This window comes from Salminus brasiliensis, chromosome 13 (genome assembly GCF_030463535.1).
Source record: "Salminus brasiliensis chromosome 13, fSalBra1.hap2, whole genome shotgun sequence".
NCBI classification, from domain to species: Eukaryota; Metazoa; Chordata; class Actinopteri; order Characiformes; family Bryconidae; genus Salminus; species Salminus brasiliensis.
The window spans coordinates 35995027-36012861 of record NC_132890.1 but is presented as its reverse complement, the minus strand read 5'-3'; the positions used below and the strand labels follow the sequence as shown (position 1 = coordinate 36012861).

Genomic DNA, 17835 nt, shown 5'->3' with positions numbered 1-17835 from the left:
CAGAAAAATGCGTTCTTTAGTGTTCGCTTAAAGCATGAATTACCCTTCCTGACTGTAGGGGGAGCTAGAGCTGGGGAATATGACAATACTTTATCGTATTGGGATATATTGTGTTATCTTGGTACACAAAATGCTTATTGTGGATAGTGGATATCAGCAGTGCTTAAGCATTGATTACCTGCACGTTTGGTTACAAAGATGTAATCAGCATGTTTTGAGTAAAATATCACAGTACTCAGTACAAGTACTGTTTTAGAAACATTTACACTGTTGGTGCATTTTGTCCCCATGACAAATTTATGCGATAAATAGTGTATCGTAAAAGGTCTGTACATATCGCGAGATTGAAATTTTCCATATCGCCCAGCTCTAGGGGGAGCCCAGGAGCACGAAATGCCAATTTTCCATAGTGTTGCTTTTTGATTTTTTTACACCACAGTTTTAGTCCTAATGATTATATTTACTATTATTATTATTTACAACCTTTTAAGCTAATTAAAATAATTTAGCTTCATAAAATGCATCAGAGAATCTTCCGATATATCGATCATACCCCATTTTCCTAACTGTTCATATGCAGCTTATCTGAGCTGCCTACAGCACAGCATGGTGTGATGGACAGATGCATTGTTGGACTGGGGTGACGGGGGGTCATTGCTCCGGTGTGCTCTGTGCTGAGTCAAAGAAAACACAGAGACTGACCGAGCGAGGGAGATGGTGGGAGAGACAGACAGACAGAGAGAGAGACACGAGAGAGAGACACGAGAGAGAGACACGAGAGAGAGACACGAGAGAGAGGCACGAGAGAGAGGCACGAGAGAGAGGCACGAGAGAGAGACAGAGACACAGAGAGAGACAGAGACACAGAGAGAGACAGAGACACAGAGAGAGAGACAGAGACACAGAGAGAGAGAGACACAGAGAGAGAGAGAGAGACAGAGACACAGAGAGAGACAGACACACAGAGAGAGACAGACACACAGAGAGAGACAGACACACAGAGAGAGACAGACACACAGAGAGAGACAGAGGGAACATGTTATCACTGCCTGCTGTTGGCACAGAGAGACACATGCCAGCTGACACCCACTATTACACAGCAACTAACACATGCTGTGCCCCCCCCTCTGTCTTCATCCCGGGTTTAAATGCCATATCGGCTCTAATCTACTTCAGAAGCGACACAGGACGTACTCATATTACAGCTGGAAGACCGTCGGTTCGAATCCTAAGACTGTGGGTACTCTCGTTTGTGCCATTGAACCTTCCAACCTTCCAAATCTTTAAGAAATCTGAATATTTGACCAATCACCAAGCTTGCTCATGGACGTTTTAATGGACACTATTATTGAGTGTTTTGTACTTACCAGAACCTGCCCAGCCAGCTCCCTCTCTTGTGGTAGCTGATGGGTCAATTTGGGGGGGGGGTTCTCTTTTCTGGGTGAACTGTGAGGGGAGGTGTTAAGTTCTGAATTAAAGTGATGATGCTACCTGATATCTGTTATGTGGACAATAAGAAAATGCCGTCTGTATATATTCTGTTGACCGTGATCTCTGTTATCTCCTGTCTACAGTAATGGTAGAGTCCAGGTAGATTAGGGGTGGGGCTACGGATTTAAAAGGGGGAGGTGTTTTTGTTTTTATTTATATATTTTTTTTATTTAATTAATTAATGAATTTTACTCTAAACATCCAGTTCATTAACTGCTGAATCTCATTTCTTCAGCCATCAGTTTTGCGTTTTTCCACTCTGACCACCCCATCCTCCACAAACCCCCAACCTTTGCCTTTGCACAGTGTCCATTAACCTGGCTGCAGGTGTGTGTCTGTGTGTTGGAGAGAGAGAGAGAGAGCGAGGGAGTGCGCGAGAGAGCAGATCACACACTATTGTGGAAAGAAACATTGGCCTGCTAAAGCTCCCCAGTGGCCCGTGGTAAATTTCCACTGGAGTCCTGAGGGACAGAAAATAGTGAGCAGTTAGGGTGAGCGAGAGAGTGGGAGAGAGAGAGAGAGAGGGGGAGAGAGAGAGAGAGAGAGAGAGAGAGGGAGGGAGAGAGAGAGAGAGAGAGAGAGAGACGTGTTTTTTTCCACAGTTAAAGTTTACTTTCACCCCCCCTCTCAGTTTTAATCACTCGCTCACCCTCGGAAAAATGACTTCACCAAGCCCCCTATGACAGCAGCGTGGAGGGCGGCGGCACAGGCCGGGAGTGGGAGGGCCGGGGCAGCGCAGATGCCCGACTAAATGCTCTCTTTATTTCAGTTTACAGAGCTCCTGCACGCAGCCAGCGTGGTGAATTCACTGGGGGTGTGTGTTCTGTGAGTGTGAGAACACGCGAGCACAGTCTCTGCTACTCACCTAATTACTTGCTTGGACAGGTTTCCAGCTCTTGCCGTTTTCAGGCTGCTATCTTCCTCTCAGATCTGTGCATTTGTGTGTATTATATCGTAAAACCAAAACTCCTGATCCTATAATTAATCATTCTGATCTCATAACATGATCAGACATGCGTCCATGTGTTCAGACGGCGGCAGGACCTTTTGCACATGCCATAGGAGGTATTCTGTCAGTCTCAGGAGAGGTTGTGAAAAAGGAGTTGGACAAAAGTATTTGGACACCTGTTTATTCGTTGTTTCTTCTAAAATTAAGGGTGTTAAGAGTTTGTCCTGCTTCTGTTGGAGTAACTGTCTCTACTGTCCAGGGAAGAAGGCTTTATACTAGATTTTGGAGGAGCATTGCTGTGAGGATTTGATTGCGTTGATGGCTGATCTGGCAGATCTGGCTGCCTAGTGATGCTGCATTGATGGCAGGTTGAAAAGAGGCGGTGGCTGAATGGTCTCACATGGACGAGAGGAGGCATGTGTTGGCCTCACCCTCTTAGTGCCGGGAGCATTGTGTGATAAAAGTGATGGGGGAGTCCTTGTGAGTGGGGTGGGTGTAATTGGGGTTAATCTAAATTGGGGAGTTAAAAAATTGTAAAAATATACAGTCCTCTTTTGTTGGTGGTGAAAAGGTCGGTATTTGAAATATGTAAACTCTGACCACCTTTTAATTATCGTCTGTCTGCTAAAAGCCCTGAGCTGAGACATACAGTCTTATTGGGCCAGTCTATGCTTGGACCCCGTAATTGCCATTTATAGCCATTTATGTTGTTTTGCGTTGCTTCAAAGTTGAGTCTGACGTGTGGGCCGACTGTAAGATTATTCATAACACAATACATTTTAATCCAAAACAATAAACAATTGATATTAATGTTCTTTTTTATTTACATAACACATTCTGGTTTGAACTGAACATTCAGATTCATTGAGCTGCTACTATTGCTGAGATCTTTAAAGAAAATGCATGTTAAGGTGTCAATTCTTGCTGTTATGCAAAAAACATGTATCTCCTTTTTTTTTTTTTTTTTTTGTGGACATAATGTGAATCTGGCACTTGTTTTGTACATTGTATCAATATGTCTTGACAAACGGACCAATAGAAATGCTCCAGAATTAATCAAATAAAATCTTAAACATAATAATAGTAATAGAAATAATAATAATAATTATACTCATAAAAATGTTGTCATTGCTTTTGTTTAGTTCATTTGCCGGAGCTTTCTTTTTTGCGTGACAGTAAAGCGATGGCGGATAAGCCTGTCTTTATGAGGGTATATTGCGTATTGAGTTTTCCCATTTTTTCAACATTGTTTTTTTTCTCCTTCTGAAAGCCGCACAGTGATTGTGCCGAGGACGGAGTCTATATTGAAGGTCTGTGGGGGGTATCTGGCCTTTTGTTGGCAGCCGTGTGTTGAATGTTTTGGCGTCAGTAGCATCGAGGCACAGGTCCTTATCACCCTTGCAGTTCTCCGTCACATAACTGCATACATTCAACGTCCTGGTGAGAGATACTGTACATATCCAGGATACATCATTTTACAATGTGCACTGTAGCTATGCTAAAAACTAAAAACATTGCCTGCAATACCTTACTCTCTCGGCCTTTCTCTCTCTCTCTCTCTCACACACACACACACACACACATTCTTTATTTTTTTCCTCTGCTGACAGACCTGTCGGCAACCTGCCAGGGGAGCTGCAGTATAATCCGGCAATATTAAGTCTCAGAAGTACAAAGCATTTTTCTCTCTCTCCTAAAATGACTCAACGCAGGAAGGTACAGGCCATCTGCCCTCTTCATCGGTCCAGAATGTTCCTGAATCGCCGCCTTGTAGTGGGAGGCTTGTTTTACTCAGTTCTGGAAGGCATGATGGTGTACTTTGTTTGTTCAGGCCCACAACTAGAGATTATTTCTGCTATTATTGTTGAAACCAGCTCTTATTTAGTTCATCAGTTAATGGAGCCATTGTGTCTGCTTCGGCTTCCTCTCGCACCACTGCGTCATTTACAACAGCAGTTGACCCTGTTACAGTCGGTGCAGTATTTTACATTAAACTGGCAGCTTCAGAAAATCATAGGCATAAACGTTGGACAGTAGGCCGTAGTCTTTACTGTTACCCATATTTACGACACGAGCTTCGTCGGCCTCAAGGTGGTGCTATTACTCCCAAATTATGACTTCTACCCTTAGTCCTTGACTCGAAAAACTGCTCCTCCGACTGTAACGGAGAATAGCATCTCTGTGGTTGCTACTCCGAGCTCGGCACGCTGCTAACGGCACTACGTAACTCGGGTGGAGCGGTAACTACGTGACGCTGCCTAACTCAGGAAGTCCTGTTAGAAATCCTGTCATATTACTCTGCCGACCTCAGTCCACCAATTCTTTACCTTTCAGCTTGTCCAGAAATGCATGTGAAAAGCGTGTTCTTTTAGTGGTGAGCTACTCTTCTGGACTGTAGGGGGAGCTCAGAAATGCAAGAAATGCCAGTTTTCGCATAATAATTCTTTAAAGTTTCTTGTATGACAGTAAAACAGTAGATCACCCCTTTTCACCCCCAAATTAAGGCTGTGTTTCTGTAATTTAGCATATTAAAAAAAGCTATCGACAGATCAGTGGATATGATACGTTCTTAAAAATTAATCTCCTCTCGAACCGAGCGAGTTTTTCCTTGCCACTGTTGCCACTAGCTTGCCCGAAAGAGGCTCGGACCCGGATCTCTGTGAAGCTGCTTTGTGACATTGGTTGTAAAAATCGTTAAATAAATAAAATTTTGATTGATTATTTATGTTTAGGGTTAAATACAGATAAAAACAAATCCTTCTGTCTGTGCTCAATGTTCATTTCCTCCATATTTGGGCCCGTTCTGTAAGGGTTTATGGATACAGGTGGAATGGAGCAGTACCACTGGAAACTGTGGGGGCAGTGTAGCCATTCATTCCAATCAGACATGAGCGCAGCTGTACGGCCTGGCGAAGAAGAAACTCGCAGCTCAGGAACTACTGACTTTTGTTTGTTAGAGTATAACTGAGCTTTTAGAGATTCAAGGATTTAGTGCTGAAACCCCTGAGACCAAACCGTGAATCATATAGGCATAAACGTTGGTCAGTAGGCCGTAGTCTTTACTGCTACCCATATTTACGACACGAGGTTCGTCAGCCTCAAGGTGGTGCTGTTAATCCCAAATTATGATTTACTCCCTTAGTCCTTGACTCGAAAAACTGCAATTTAATCTGCAGTTTGGACCCACTTGGCTCTGCCCACTTTTTTGATCATTTGCATAACATACAAAACCCTCTGATTTGGTCTTGGGCCTTAGGGTCCGATCTTCCTGAATCTGGCCACTAGAAGTGAGTAAGGATGGGGGCTGAAGATTCGAACCCCTGCACTGGACGGAGGTGTGGGGAGTGAAGAAAGGCCCTTTGTCCTACCTCAGCATTCATGGCTAAGGTGGCCTTAAGCAATGCACCCAATCCCATATTGCTCCTCAGGCGCTGAGGTGGCTGCCCACTGCTCTAGGTGTGTGTGCTCTAACTTCGGGTATAAAGCCCCCCAGCATTGAGCTGTGGAGCAGTTGGGGAGAGGTAGCATAGTGATCATCATCATGATCATCATCCTCAAACATCCTGACCTCACTAACAATCAGATCCTCACAGCAATGCCTCGAAATCTAGTAGAGAACCTTGAGCATAAGCAGGTGGCAGGTGTCCCAATACTTTTGTCCACGTAGGGTATGTCAGAAATTGCGCTCTCAGCCCAGTGTTTTTGACTTACTTCTTCAAAGTCTACAGCTTATTACTCTGGGGTCAAGAGGTCAGTCTGCACAAAACTCTAAAGCGGCATTGCCAGAGGCCCCTGATCCCGGTAATCCTGTCGCGTACGGCTAAATCAGACAGAAGGGTGTCCTCCCCTTGTTTTTTCCCTTTTTTTATTCAGAAAATCAACAAAACTTCTGTAGTTTCCCGTAGTTGGAATCGATTAGTTGCGTCCCTAACTTCCTGTCCATCTGTGCAGTTGTTTATGTCGGGCTTCTTCAGTGCTGATAAGTTGCATGACCCTGGCATTGCTCTGTAATGACTGATTGCGTAACTGCCCACAGTCCAGGCACAGCACAGCGGTGGTATCGGGTATAGTAATATCGAAGGCCATGGCCAGACCTGTTTGCAGGTCAGTGTTGAATGTCGGACTGAGGCTCTGAATGCAGCCAGTCATGCGACCTTGGTACACACTGATGGTTATTGGTTTTGGCAGAGGAAGCTCGTACAGCATGCCCCCTGTTGGCAGACAGCTGATCTCTTGTCTTTATGCAGTTTACAGAATTCACAGGCTGCTTCGGTCAAGCCTTCTCAGCTGACCCGTTTTGGATTATCATCCAGTCAAAAAACGGCAGTCATGCATCACACACACACAATAATATTATATATATATATATATATATATATATATATATATATATATATATATATATATATTTAAAGTTCATGAAATGTATGTAATGTATACAACAAACAACAAATATAATTAGTGTTTCTGGCATGTGCCAAAAAATTAGACATTTTAAGTCCGTACCTAGTAACGCCCCCTTCGGGTGTGTAAGCTTGCAAACATGTTTGGTAGCCAGCTTGCTGTCTTTCTGTTCCAGTTTTAGAAACCTTCACCCACTCTTCACACTTGTAGCTCTATCCTTAGCCTGTTTATGATCTACCCACAGATTTTCAGTGATGCTCCAGTCAAGGAACACCATTTAAATACAGTTAAGGAGCATCCTGAATGAGCATGTTCGAACCTAAATGGACTCTTAACTCTCTGCCACTATAAATATCACCACTATTACCCATCATTACTGCTATGACTATATTAAGTTCTACTACACCATGATTATTTATATTATGATTATGAATATTTTGCACACTTGTACAGTACAACAGTTTAGATGGTTTGGTGACTTTTATCAATAATTTATCAATAGTTCTGATCAGAGGAGGGTAGATGGGTCGGGTCCCCATTGTGAGTCTTGGCTCCTCCCAAGGTTTCCTCCTCCAGCTCTGAGAGAGGTTCTCCTTGCCACTGTGGCCGTTGGCTGCTCACTGGGGGTCTTGGGTTTAATGTCTTTTATATGTTGTTGATTTCTTGTCTTTCACTAATTACTGATCGTCTGAAGCTGCTTTGTGACGACACCAGCTGTAAAAGCTATATAAATTGCCTTGAGCAAGGCACCTAACCCCCATCTGCTCCTCAGGTACCACAGCTAGGCCTGCCCACTGCTCCACGAAGACGAATTCCTATGTGTGCAGCCCAAATAGCAATTGAATGGTTCTTCGTTCTTCCTCCTAGCAGAAGAAACTGTAAGGACCGTTTCAGAAGCTCAGTAAAACAGATCCTGTGGATTTTGAGATTTTTTGGGACTTCAGCTGTAGTTCCTGATCGAACCCCAAACTTTGGTGTTCCATTTTAACTTCGTCCACAGCATGTTTCCAAAAATCCCAAATCTAGATATTTTAAATCCTTTTGACAATGAGGTCACGCAGTATAGGTATGGCAGTTGTCTTTGCCTTTCTGGCCAGCATATGGGTCTGAGTTTTCTCCCAGGTCTTGTTTTGACTTCCACAGTTCCCCTTAACTGCCATTTCTTAATGACATTTCGGACAGTGGAAGGTTCTTTCATTTCTGTTTATAGTGGACGTCCCTTTCTGAGAATTTATTACACTCTAGGATTGTGATCAGATGACAGTTCTTGACTCGGCTAGCCAATCCAATCCAAAAGTGGTCAGCTAAGACTGTAAGGAGTTACTAAAGTTTGACTATATACACCGATCAGCCATAACATTAGCACCACTGAAGTGAAAAGTGGCTCCTGTCAAGGGGTGGATAACTGAACGGTCAGTTCTTGAAGGTGTTAAAAGCATGGTGTTTGAATCAAACCAAACTGTGATGTCAGAACATCTCCAAAACATCAGGCAGGTCTTGTGGGGTGCGCCTGTTATGATGCAGTGGTCAGTACCTACCAAAAGTGCTCCAAGAAAGGACGGCTGGTGAACTGGCGACAGGGTCATGGGCACCTAAAGGTCATTGACGCTCATGGAGACCTCCCCTCAACAATTACAGGACTTTATGGATCTGGTGCTGCCGTTTTGGTGACCGATTCAACAGGATACCTTTAGAGGTCTTGTGAAGTGGTCAGATCTGTTGTGGCAGGTGGTGCTAATGTTATGGCTGATGAATACACTTAATTCATTACACTTCTCCAAAGTGTCCAAGTGGTAGTTATTGTTCACCAAGTGATTATAAAACATATAAATGATGGGATGAATAAAGCATATTAAGAAAATTGAGCCCAGTAGCTACAGGTCCACACGTCCACCATACGCCTTCTGATCTTCCATTAGCTGAGCGGTGCAGTTATAGCATGGGCTGCTCGACTGTGTGCTTGCGTGTTGGGTGTACCGCTGTAATTGGAGCTTTTTGCGATGACCACGTCCTAAAAAAATAATTATCGTCTGATACGTTGCGCAGCTGTAATAGCCACTCTGGGGTTCGAGGAAGACTTGGCCATCTGCCTTCACTCTCCCATGTGTTTTGGGGCATGTCCGTGCCTGATGGAGCTCTGAGCCCTCTGCCACCTGAAAACACACAGAAACACTTTGCCATGCTATCCATCAGACATTTTCACCGTCCCACGCTGAGCATGTTGAAGCATGCATGCCCGTTATGTACATTTGCACTTACACCCAGTGAGTGCATGATACACACACAGCTACGTCCTAGAGACATTAACACACCCTGAGCTATTTATCGCTTCAGGGCAAACCTGATGGACAAGTTTCTGATTATTCCGCAGGGTGCTTTGCTCCAGTTTTACAAAAATGTGAATGAAATTTGGATTTTTAGACACAATTTCACAGGTTTGATGTCCAAACTTTGCTAACTCCCTTAAACACAGACCGTGGAGGTCTGCAGTCACCCAGAATCTCTCTTCTGCACATTCTGCACACCCTTAATGAGGACATGGATGCAGTTTGAGCTGGTTGAGAAAAGTGTTTGCGTGTATTTTGATGGGGAAAAATATTTGAGGTCTATTTGAGGTCTGGTGTTGGTTAGCAATGCTAGCCTCATAATAAAATAATAACCAAATAAGCAAAATCTGGACACTAAGTTTAATTTATTAAGATTTAATTTATATAATTTTCACCAAGTTGCATGTAGTGGCATTGAGGAATGCTGTGTGAAATGTAACAGTGCTATTTTACTCACTGAATTCAGGTGTCTGATTCAGCCCCGTTCCCACAGGTGTGTAAAATCAGGCCCCAAGCCCTGCAGTAGGCCTTTCTTCCACCCATCAGTGAAAGAATGGGTGGTCCTAAAGAGCTCACTGAACTCCAGCGTGGTTCTGTATGTAATAGGAGACACCGCTGCACCAACAACAAGTCAACTGGTGAAATTTTATCATTTCCTCCCTCCTAGATCTTCCTCCATCAGCTGTGAGTGGTGTTATTATTGAACAGTGGAAGAGTTTAGGAGGAACAGCTCACAGAGAGCAGCTCAGCCACCGAGTGTCTGTCAGACCACGTAAAGTTACAGAGCGGGGTCAGGGCCGAGTGCTGAGCTCAGAGCAGAGTGCAGAAAAGCCTCCAACTGACTCAGTAACTGCAGCAGAGCTCCAGACCTGCTGCTGCTGCTGGTAGAGCTGCAAAACAAAGGAGGACCAGCTCCAGATTAATACAGCCTATGGGTTTAGAATGGGAGGTGTAGGTGTCCCAATACTTTTGTTCTTATAGTGCAGTGCTGGTATTCCATGTCTCTTCAGCCTAGTCTTTATGTTTCTTTATTGCAGGACTTGACAGACCTGACTCAGCGAAATGAGTGCTTGGATCTTAAAGGTGAGGCCCCATCTTTCTCTCTCACACACACACACACACACACACACACACACACGTCACTCGTCACTCGAGTTGCTTTAAATAGTCAAGCCTTATTTGTTTCACCCTCAGGCTTGTGTCTTTATGTAAAGCCTGCATTATTGTTAAGTATAATGGGCTTGTGTGTTGTGTACTGTGAACCCACCCCACCCCGTCCCACCCCGTCCCACCCCATACCCTCTCATTTCTGCTCTGACCGCATTGTTTATTTCGGTCATTGAGCCTCAGGCTTTGTAGTTAAGTACAGTTTTGAGGACAAAATCTCTCTCGTGTTCTGCGAATACGTAAGTGAGGAGAATATGAACAGAAGTTATTAAGTAAATTAAACATTACTTTCAACATTTGTAGTTCAAAATTCGTGTTGAATCATTTTGTGGACAATTTTACGGGTGGGAAAATGGACAGAAGCACCATGCAAAAGTTTGGAAACCGCAAGATCTGATATTTGAACTTTTCCAAAACCTCAATTCGCTCGCTAGGGTTATGGCTTGTGCACGATCCTGGGGAGGAAAGGCCAGGTGATTATAAATATATTATGTGCAATTAAGAGTCATTTGCAATTACCTGTATATAATCTGTAAATAATATTGTTATTGCTTTTTACTTCTATTATTTATATTGTCAAGTCAAGTGGGTTTATTGTCATTTCAACTACATACAGAGTACACAGTGAAACGAAACAACGTTCCTCCAGGACCATGGTGCAACATAGACACAGTGCATACAAGACACTGTCTTGTATGCACTTTATATTGTGTATATAGTGTAATTTATCTACGTTTTGGCATCTGAGTGTCCTGCTATCCCTTTTCTGCTGTGACAGAGGATTTCCCCACTGTGTATCCTAATAAAGGATAAAGGATTATCTTTATGAATGCTCTGATTGTTGGCTGCTGATTGTTGGGACAAGATTTGAGCAATCAGCAGCTCCCTAGCTCTCTAAATTAAAGCAGATGATGCCATTACCTGCCACTGCGCTACCACACCATGTGGGAGGCTGGGGTTCGATCCCGGTCTGGGTGACTATGCTGCACTACACCAATAAGAGTCCTTTGGCAAGACTCCTAACGCTACACTGACCCACTACTGTAATACGAGTAACCTTGTAAGTCGCTCTGGATAAGAGCATCAGCTAAATGCTGTAAATGGAGGACGAGTTCCCCTTGAGTCTCAGTTCCTCTGAAGGATTCTTCCTCTCGACCCGAGGATGTTTTTACTGGCCACTGTTGCCACTAGTTTGCTCAAAGGAGGTTCGGACCCGGATCTCTGTAAAGTTGCTTTTTGAAATTTGTTAATTTGTTCATAAAACTCTATTAAATTGAATTATGAAATGCTGGTTAACAAGAATAGTGGGGGTGAGGTTGAGGTCTGGAAGAACATACTTCTAAAAACATTGAGACAATAGTTAATAGGGTTGCCAGAGAGGCAAATCAAACCCCAGTATACTGAAGAAGAAGAAAAACAGGGAGATTTAGCAGAGTATGGAGTGGAGAGGCACTGTTCTGCCGTGCAGAGACACCTGCACAAATATGACCTTTATAGGAGAGTAATTAGAAGAAGACCTTTCCTGCAGCCTCACCACATATTTCATCATCAGACATTATCAACAGAAATCTTAATAAGCCTCATTTCTTTAAACAATAAAAACATTGTGTGGGGCAAAGCAATTAAAACAGAACTTTTTAGCCACAATGAGCACAGGTCAGCAAAAAAGAGAATTTTCAGAATTTCATGAAAAGAACACCTCTCCAACTGTTAAGCACAGGGGTGGGTCAGTCATGCTTTGGGCTCGTGTTGCAGCCGGTGGCACAGTGACCATTCCACTGGTAGAGGGAAGAGTAGCGTCTGGCTTACGTCTCACTGTCTGTGGAAAAAGCTGAAGATGAAAAGAGGAGGAGCTTCTACAGCAGGAGAATGGTCCTAAACACACCACAAAGCCCATAACGACTACCTCAGATGACGACCTAAACATCATCGAAAATCCGTGAACAGACCTCGAAAGAGCAGCTCCTGCCAGACAGCCCAAGAACTAAGAGACTCTTAGCTGGCTCCAGAAAGTGCTTGCCAAAGGGGGTGTTACTAAGTACTGACCGCGCAGTGTGCTTAAACATTAGCTTCAGGACCTTTATTTGATCTTTTTAAAGCTGTTCAAAACGTGAAAAATAATCTCACTTTGTTATAGAAATTATAAATATAATAATAATTATTATCAGATATTTTCACCAAATGTTTCCCCGTTAAAGTACACTTTTTCTTTTTTTTAGCCATGTCTGTTTGTCAGTTTTTTGGGGGGTTAGGGTGGTTTTTCCTCTCCCCTTAACTGGATGCTTATCTTGCTTGTCACTCTTTCTCCACTCTACTCTAGGAGAGAAACTGGACTATAAGGCATGTGAATCTCTGGAGGAGATCTTTAAGAGAGTGCAGTTCAGAGTGGTGGACCTGGAGCAGACCAACCTGGATGAGGATGTGAGTTATGTTCATCAGTAACCTTTACCAACTTTTATTCTGGAGATGGCAGTTGGTATATTGACGGACCCAGTTTACACCTGTTTACACCTGGTCACTTCATGTGAGTAGTATCTGAATTGTGCCCTGGTAAGATTTGTATGTATGTATTTATTAATATTATATATATATATTCACATACACACATTACATATATATATATATATATATATATATATATATATATATATATATATACTCTTGTGTTTAGGAAATATGAGCAATACGGGCATGTTGGTCTACGTTTAGATGCTCATATTCTTGCTCAGCATATTCCAAATCTAAGAGATCCACACCTCTAAAATATACAACCGCAAGCGTTTAATGGAATCTGCAAAATAAGAGCATACGATACATTAAAAAAAGTACATTTACTATAAATTATCAATTATTAGTACATTATTTGCCAGGAGAGCTGAACTGTAGCCTCAGGCTCTATAACTCTCAGGTGTGGTACTCTGACCTGTATGGTTTAATGTGGTGAGTCTGCAAGCAATAATCTTTATATCGAACAGCAAAATCCTTTTCAATCTATGAGTACTGCAAACCGTCACCTCTGTGGTCACTCCAGGGTCTGTTGTTTTATTACAGGAACCCATTAACCCCACAGAGCGCTTACTCCAGACTCATTACTCACGACTGGACATTAAAAGCAGAAGATCTGAGAGAACCAGCACACTGAAAAAAAAAAAAGCTCAAAGCTCTTTGGCTCTCCCACGCTTAATTACTGAAAGGCTTCTGTTTCCTGTTAATCGCATCTCGGATTAGGTCTTCGTGAGTAGTTGTGTAGAACTGAGCTGAATCAGTTAAAAGTAATTACCTTGCCTCCACCAGTTGAACTCAGCTTAGCGATGATTGTGAACTCCAGTACTGCTAGCTTATTCACTCTATATGCCGGTGTTGAACTTCTGGTGTTACTGTGTGACTTGCTTATTAAATAGCATCTACTAGAATTGCAAATAGTAGTTCATATTCTGTCCATAAACTATAGAGTGCAAGACAAGTGAAATAAATGAGGAAGAGCATTTTTCATTTACATTAAGGGCATCTAGCAGAAGTTCTTCTCCAGAGCGACTCACAAAAGAGCTTCACTGTTCACTCAGAGAATACCCTTAGCTAGTTTATATCTGCTAGAATCCAAAAGACCCTCTAATCTTAGACTCTACTAAATACAGAAGTCAGTCTGGAGACCCTAATACTCAACACACTCTGCACACTAAGTCCTCTCAGAAGAGGAGGGTCTTCAGTCTGGGTTTGAGGACAGCGAGCGTTGGACTCTGCTGTTCGGACACCCAAGAGAAGTTTGTTCTACCACTTCGGTGCAGGACCGAGAACAGTCTGGATGCATGTCTACCATGCCTCCTAAGGGATAGGGGGCTCGAAGGACTCGAGGTACAGATCCAGTTCTGACCATAGCCAGAGGCTGGTCCGTTTTGGCTTTGTAGGCCAGCATCAGGGTTTTGAATCAGGGCCTACAGGGAGCCAGTGAAGGGGCTGCAGCAGACGGGTGACGTGAGTGAACTTCAGAAGGTTGAAGACAAGCCGAGCCTGATGGTCCTCATCATAAGCGAATCAGCCAGGAGCGAGCTGCAGTAGTCAAGCCTAGAAATGACCAGAGCCTGAACTAGTACCTGCCTGGGTAAGAAAGGGATGGATCCTCTGAATATTGTGGAGGATAATCCAGCAAGACCGAGTTAGGTTTCCAATATGAGACACACACACTACGGTCACACGGTTTTCCTTCAGGAGAGTGATAGAACTACACTACTACTACTACTATCAGACAACTACATCCAGATAAAATCAAGATCCGAATGTTTTACATGTAGAATCAGCCCAAAACCTGATATTTTATTGGGTCCTGTCAGGCCTGGTTGGGTTAGCAGACCTAGTGTGTGTCTTTGTAATTATAACTGTGCATAACTGCGTTTTTGCCTATTTTGGGTTGTGTATGCAGTGATCAGTGCGAAGTTCCACAGGCAGAAGACCACATGGCATGATGCCGAACTCCGAGAGTGTTGTGTATGTGGAAGAGAGAGAGAATGAGCAAGCGAGCGAGAGAGAGAGACAGTGTAGTGTGTCTGTTGTTCTGTAAGTAGGCTGTTTGTCCCGTGTGCCATAAAGAGCACCACTCTGTGCTCTAGTGGATCGTTCTCTGAGGGCAAGCGAGTGTGAAGGGTTCGTGTTCGAGAGCTCTACTAGTGCCTGGAGAAGAAACTACACTGAGCTACACTAACACTAACACGATAACACGCATGTTATCCACGTTTCCTGATGCACACACTTCTGATGTCCTCAAAGGTTGGAAGATATAAAGGTGCAAACTCAGCGATTTGAACAACACTTAGATGATGTCGGAGTCCTTGGAGCGTTTAGGCCCGTCAGGATGCACTTGTGGTAGGCGAGAGAGAGAGAACAGGTGAATAGAGCAGGTCCGCCCTGCCGTCGTAGGAGCTCCCTGCAGGTGTGACCGATCGTCGCCATGGTAACGCAGGCCCTCTGCCGTGTATCCCTGGGGTTTTGCTGGAGCAGCTCCGCACCCCTGCTTAGCCTCAGATGATGAGAACTGTTTAGATCTGCATTAATTGAAACTGCTTATTAAAACTTGATGTTGGTGAAGTTCAGGAGTCCTGTTTACATCGCTGGCTGAAACAGACAGACGGGGAAAAGTGAGCGTGGTGAGCATCTGTAGAACATCCACAGCAGGAATGAGACCTGCTGAAATAGATCGCTGGCGGATTTACAGCGGATTTAACTTCAGTGAATACAGAAACCGCTGTGGATGAATATATATGATGCGCTTTCATCTAAACTACACGACTTAATTCTACATACAGGTTTTAAGGGCTGCTAATGCTGCTGGTCTACATGGATACTTATTAAAAACAGGGTTTTTGGTTTTCTAAAGGTTGTTTTACTTGAGCTTTAGACTCTCTATAGGATGGAACGTCTCCAAACTCATTTTCTGTATTTTGCAGTATTTATATATTTATTTATTTTTAAGCTGTGGCTGTTTCTGTGCTCAATCGTGTCTTATCTTATCTTATAATCTAAAAAGCTATGTAGAGTATATGATGTCCCACAAACACTTAATTTTAAGCTTTTTTTTGTTTTATTTTTAGAGGCTAAGTAGTTGGAACAGATGCTCTGTTAACTTGTGGTTATGGTTTTCTTAGCCCTGCAGTAAAGCCGCATTTTCAGGTATGTAGTGCAGATCTGTTACAGATACATCAGAAGCTGCAGGTGACTGATATTGTTTGTTTTAAAATAATGGTAATAATATATTTATATATTTAAATCCGTTTGGAAAGCAGAGATGCCAATCTTATTTTTCCCCTGGGAGGGGTTCTACTACTTGCAGAGAGCTCTTCCTTCCTATAAAACAGTTCAGCAGCAGTTCTTGGTCATTATTGGTCCAAACCATGTATACAGATTTTGAAAAGAGAGTTTCGGGAGCAGAATTGGTTTAGTTTTTGCATGTTTTTTGTCATGTTTTTTTTTTTTAACGATTTTTGTCTTCAAAAGCCATCAAACAGTGAGCAAAAGGTTAGGTATTTTTATTGTTGGCTACCAAGACGGCCAGCTGTGTGTTTTGTTGCTTAATCAATGCAGAGTATCTGCATTGTATCCTGATGAGATTTTAGCCACATGCTTTTACACTGGGTAGTCAAATTTTAGAACTTTTTAATGTACTCCGTTTCTCCTCTCCATTCTGTCTCAGGGAGCCTCAGCGCTGTTTGACATGATCGAGTACTATGAGTCTGCCACTCACCTCAACATCTCCTTTAACAAGCACATCGGCACCCGTGGCTGGCAGGCCGCCGCCCACATGATGAGGAAGGTGAGGACGACTGGGTCTTCTTTTTATCCCACATTTCCTTTTCTTTTTTTTTTGTACAGTTAGACTTTCTGATTCGATTTTGCATGTTGCTCCACCTCCAATATATGTCAAGTCCTTCAGACAGGAGTTTTCTTTGGGTGTCTGGGGTCACATCTTGCAACTAGAGCTGCTTCTGCATTGCTTTGATGGGAGGTGGAGGCAGGTGGACTAGGGCATCTAATAAGGATGCCTTATAGCTGCCTCCTGTTGAAGATATACCAGAGACAACCAGCTGGGAGGAGGCCCCGAGGAAGGCCCTGGGGAGCCCTTCAGGAGGAGCTGGTGGAACAGGCTGGGTACAGGGATGCCTGAGCTTCTGTGCTTGCCCTATAAAGGGTATGCACTGATGTCACATCCTGCTGGAGCACGCCCACTTTAGCTGGATTGAGTGGTAAAGCATTCTGCAGCATAGCTGCTTTTATGATGGAAACAGCCCAGTTGCTCAAGTTAGAGGCAGTTGGACCTGACCGCGATCCATCCAAGTGAACAAAGAACCAACAGTCCATGGACAGCGATGTGACGCCACATGCATACCCTCTATTGCCACCACGGCCCATAATTGTACTAAGTGGATACGATAATGATGATGATACCCAATTGAGACACCATAGCATCCATCTGGGATACCTTAGCAACCGCATAGCAACCATCTAGCAACTCCATAGAAGCAACTTAACAAAAACCAAGTCCTTAGCAACATCATAGAAACCACCTGGGATTCCATAGCAGCCACGCATCAACCGTTTAGCAACTGCGTTTTCTGGGTTATGTTTACAATGCATTTTGGTGCGTGTGTCCAGACGAGTTCCCTGCAGTACCTGGATGCGAGGAACACTCCTCTGCTAGATCACTCGGCTCCATTTGTGGCCCGCGCTTTGCGCATCAGCGGTAGTCTGGCAGTGCTGCACCTGGAAAACGCTGGTATCTCTGGACGCCCACTGATGCTACTGGGTAAGTGAGAAACTCTGAGTCAGAATTGTTCACAGTGGTGGTGAGGGGAGGTAGAGAGAGAGGAGACAGGAGGTAGCTAATTAAATATAAAGTTCTATATACTTTATTTATACTAATATAAATAAAATTGGGAAGGAGAAGATGGCAAAAAGGTAGAAAATTAAAATAAGATGATTTGAGAGATACTTTTTAATCTGCAACACTAA

At 43.4% G+C, this 17835-nt stretch overlaps 1 protein-coding gene across 2 annotated transcripts in view; it reads left to right on the top strand.

Annotated features, from left to right (window-relative positions):
• ppp1r37 (protein phosphatase 1, regulatory subunit 37) overlaps positions 1–17835 on the top strand; it is a 69652-nt gene that overhangs the window by 36812 nt on the left and 15005 nt on the right. For both annotated transcript variants that reach the window (XM_072694514.1, XM_072694513.1), the window contains exons 3-6: positions 10209–10254; positions 12659–12759; positions 16520–16639; positions 17479–17629. In XM_072694514.1, coding sequence (XP_072550615.1) covers positions 10209–10254; positions 12659–12759; positions 16520–16639; positions 17479–17629 — 418 coding nt within the window. The remainder of the gene's footprint in view (positions 1–10208; positions 10255–12658; positions 12760–16519; positions 16640–17478; positions 17630–17835) is intronic.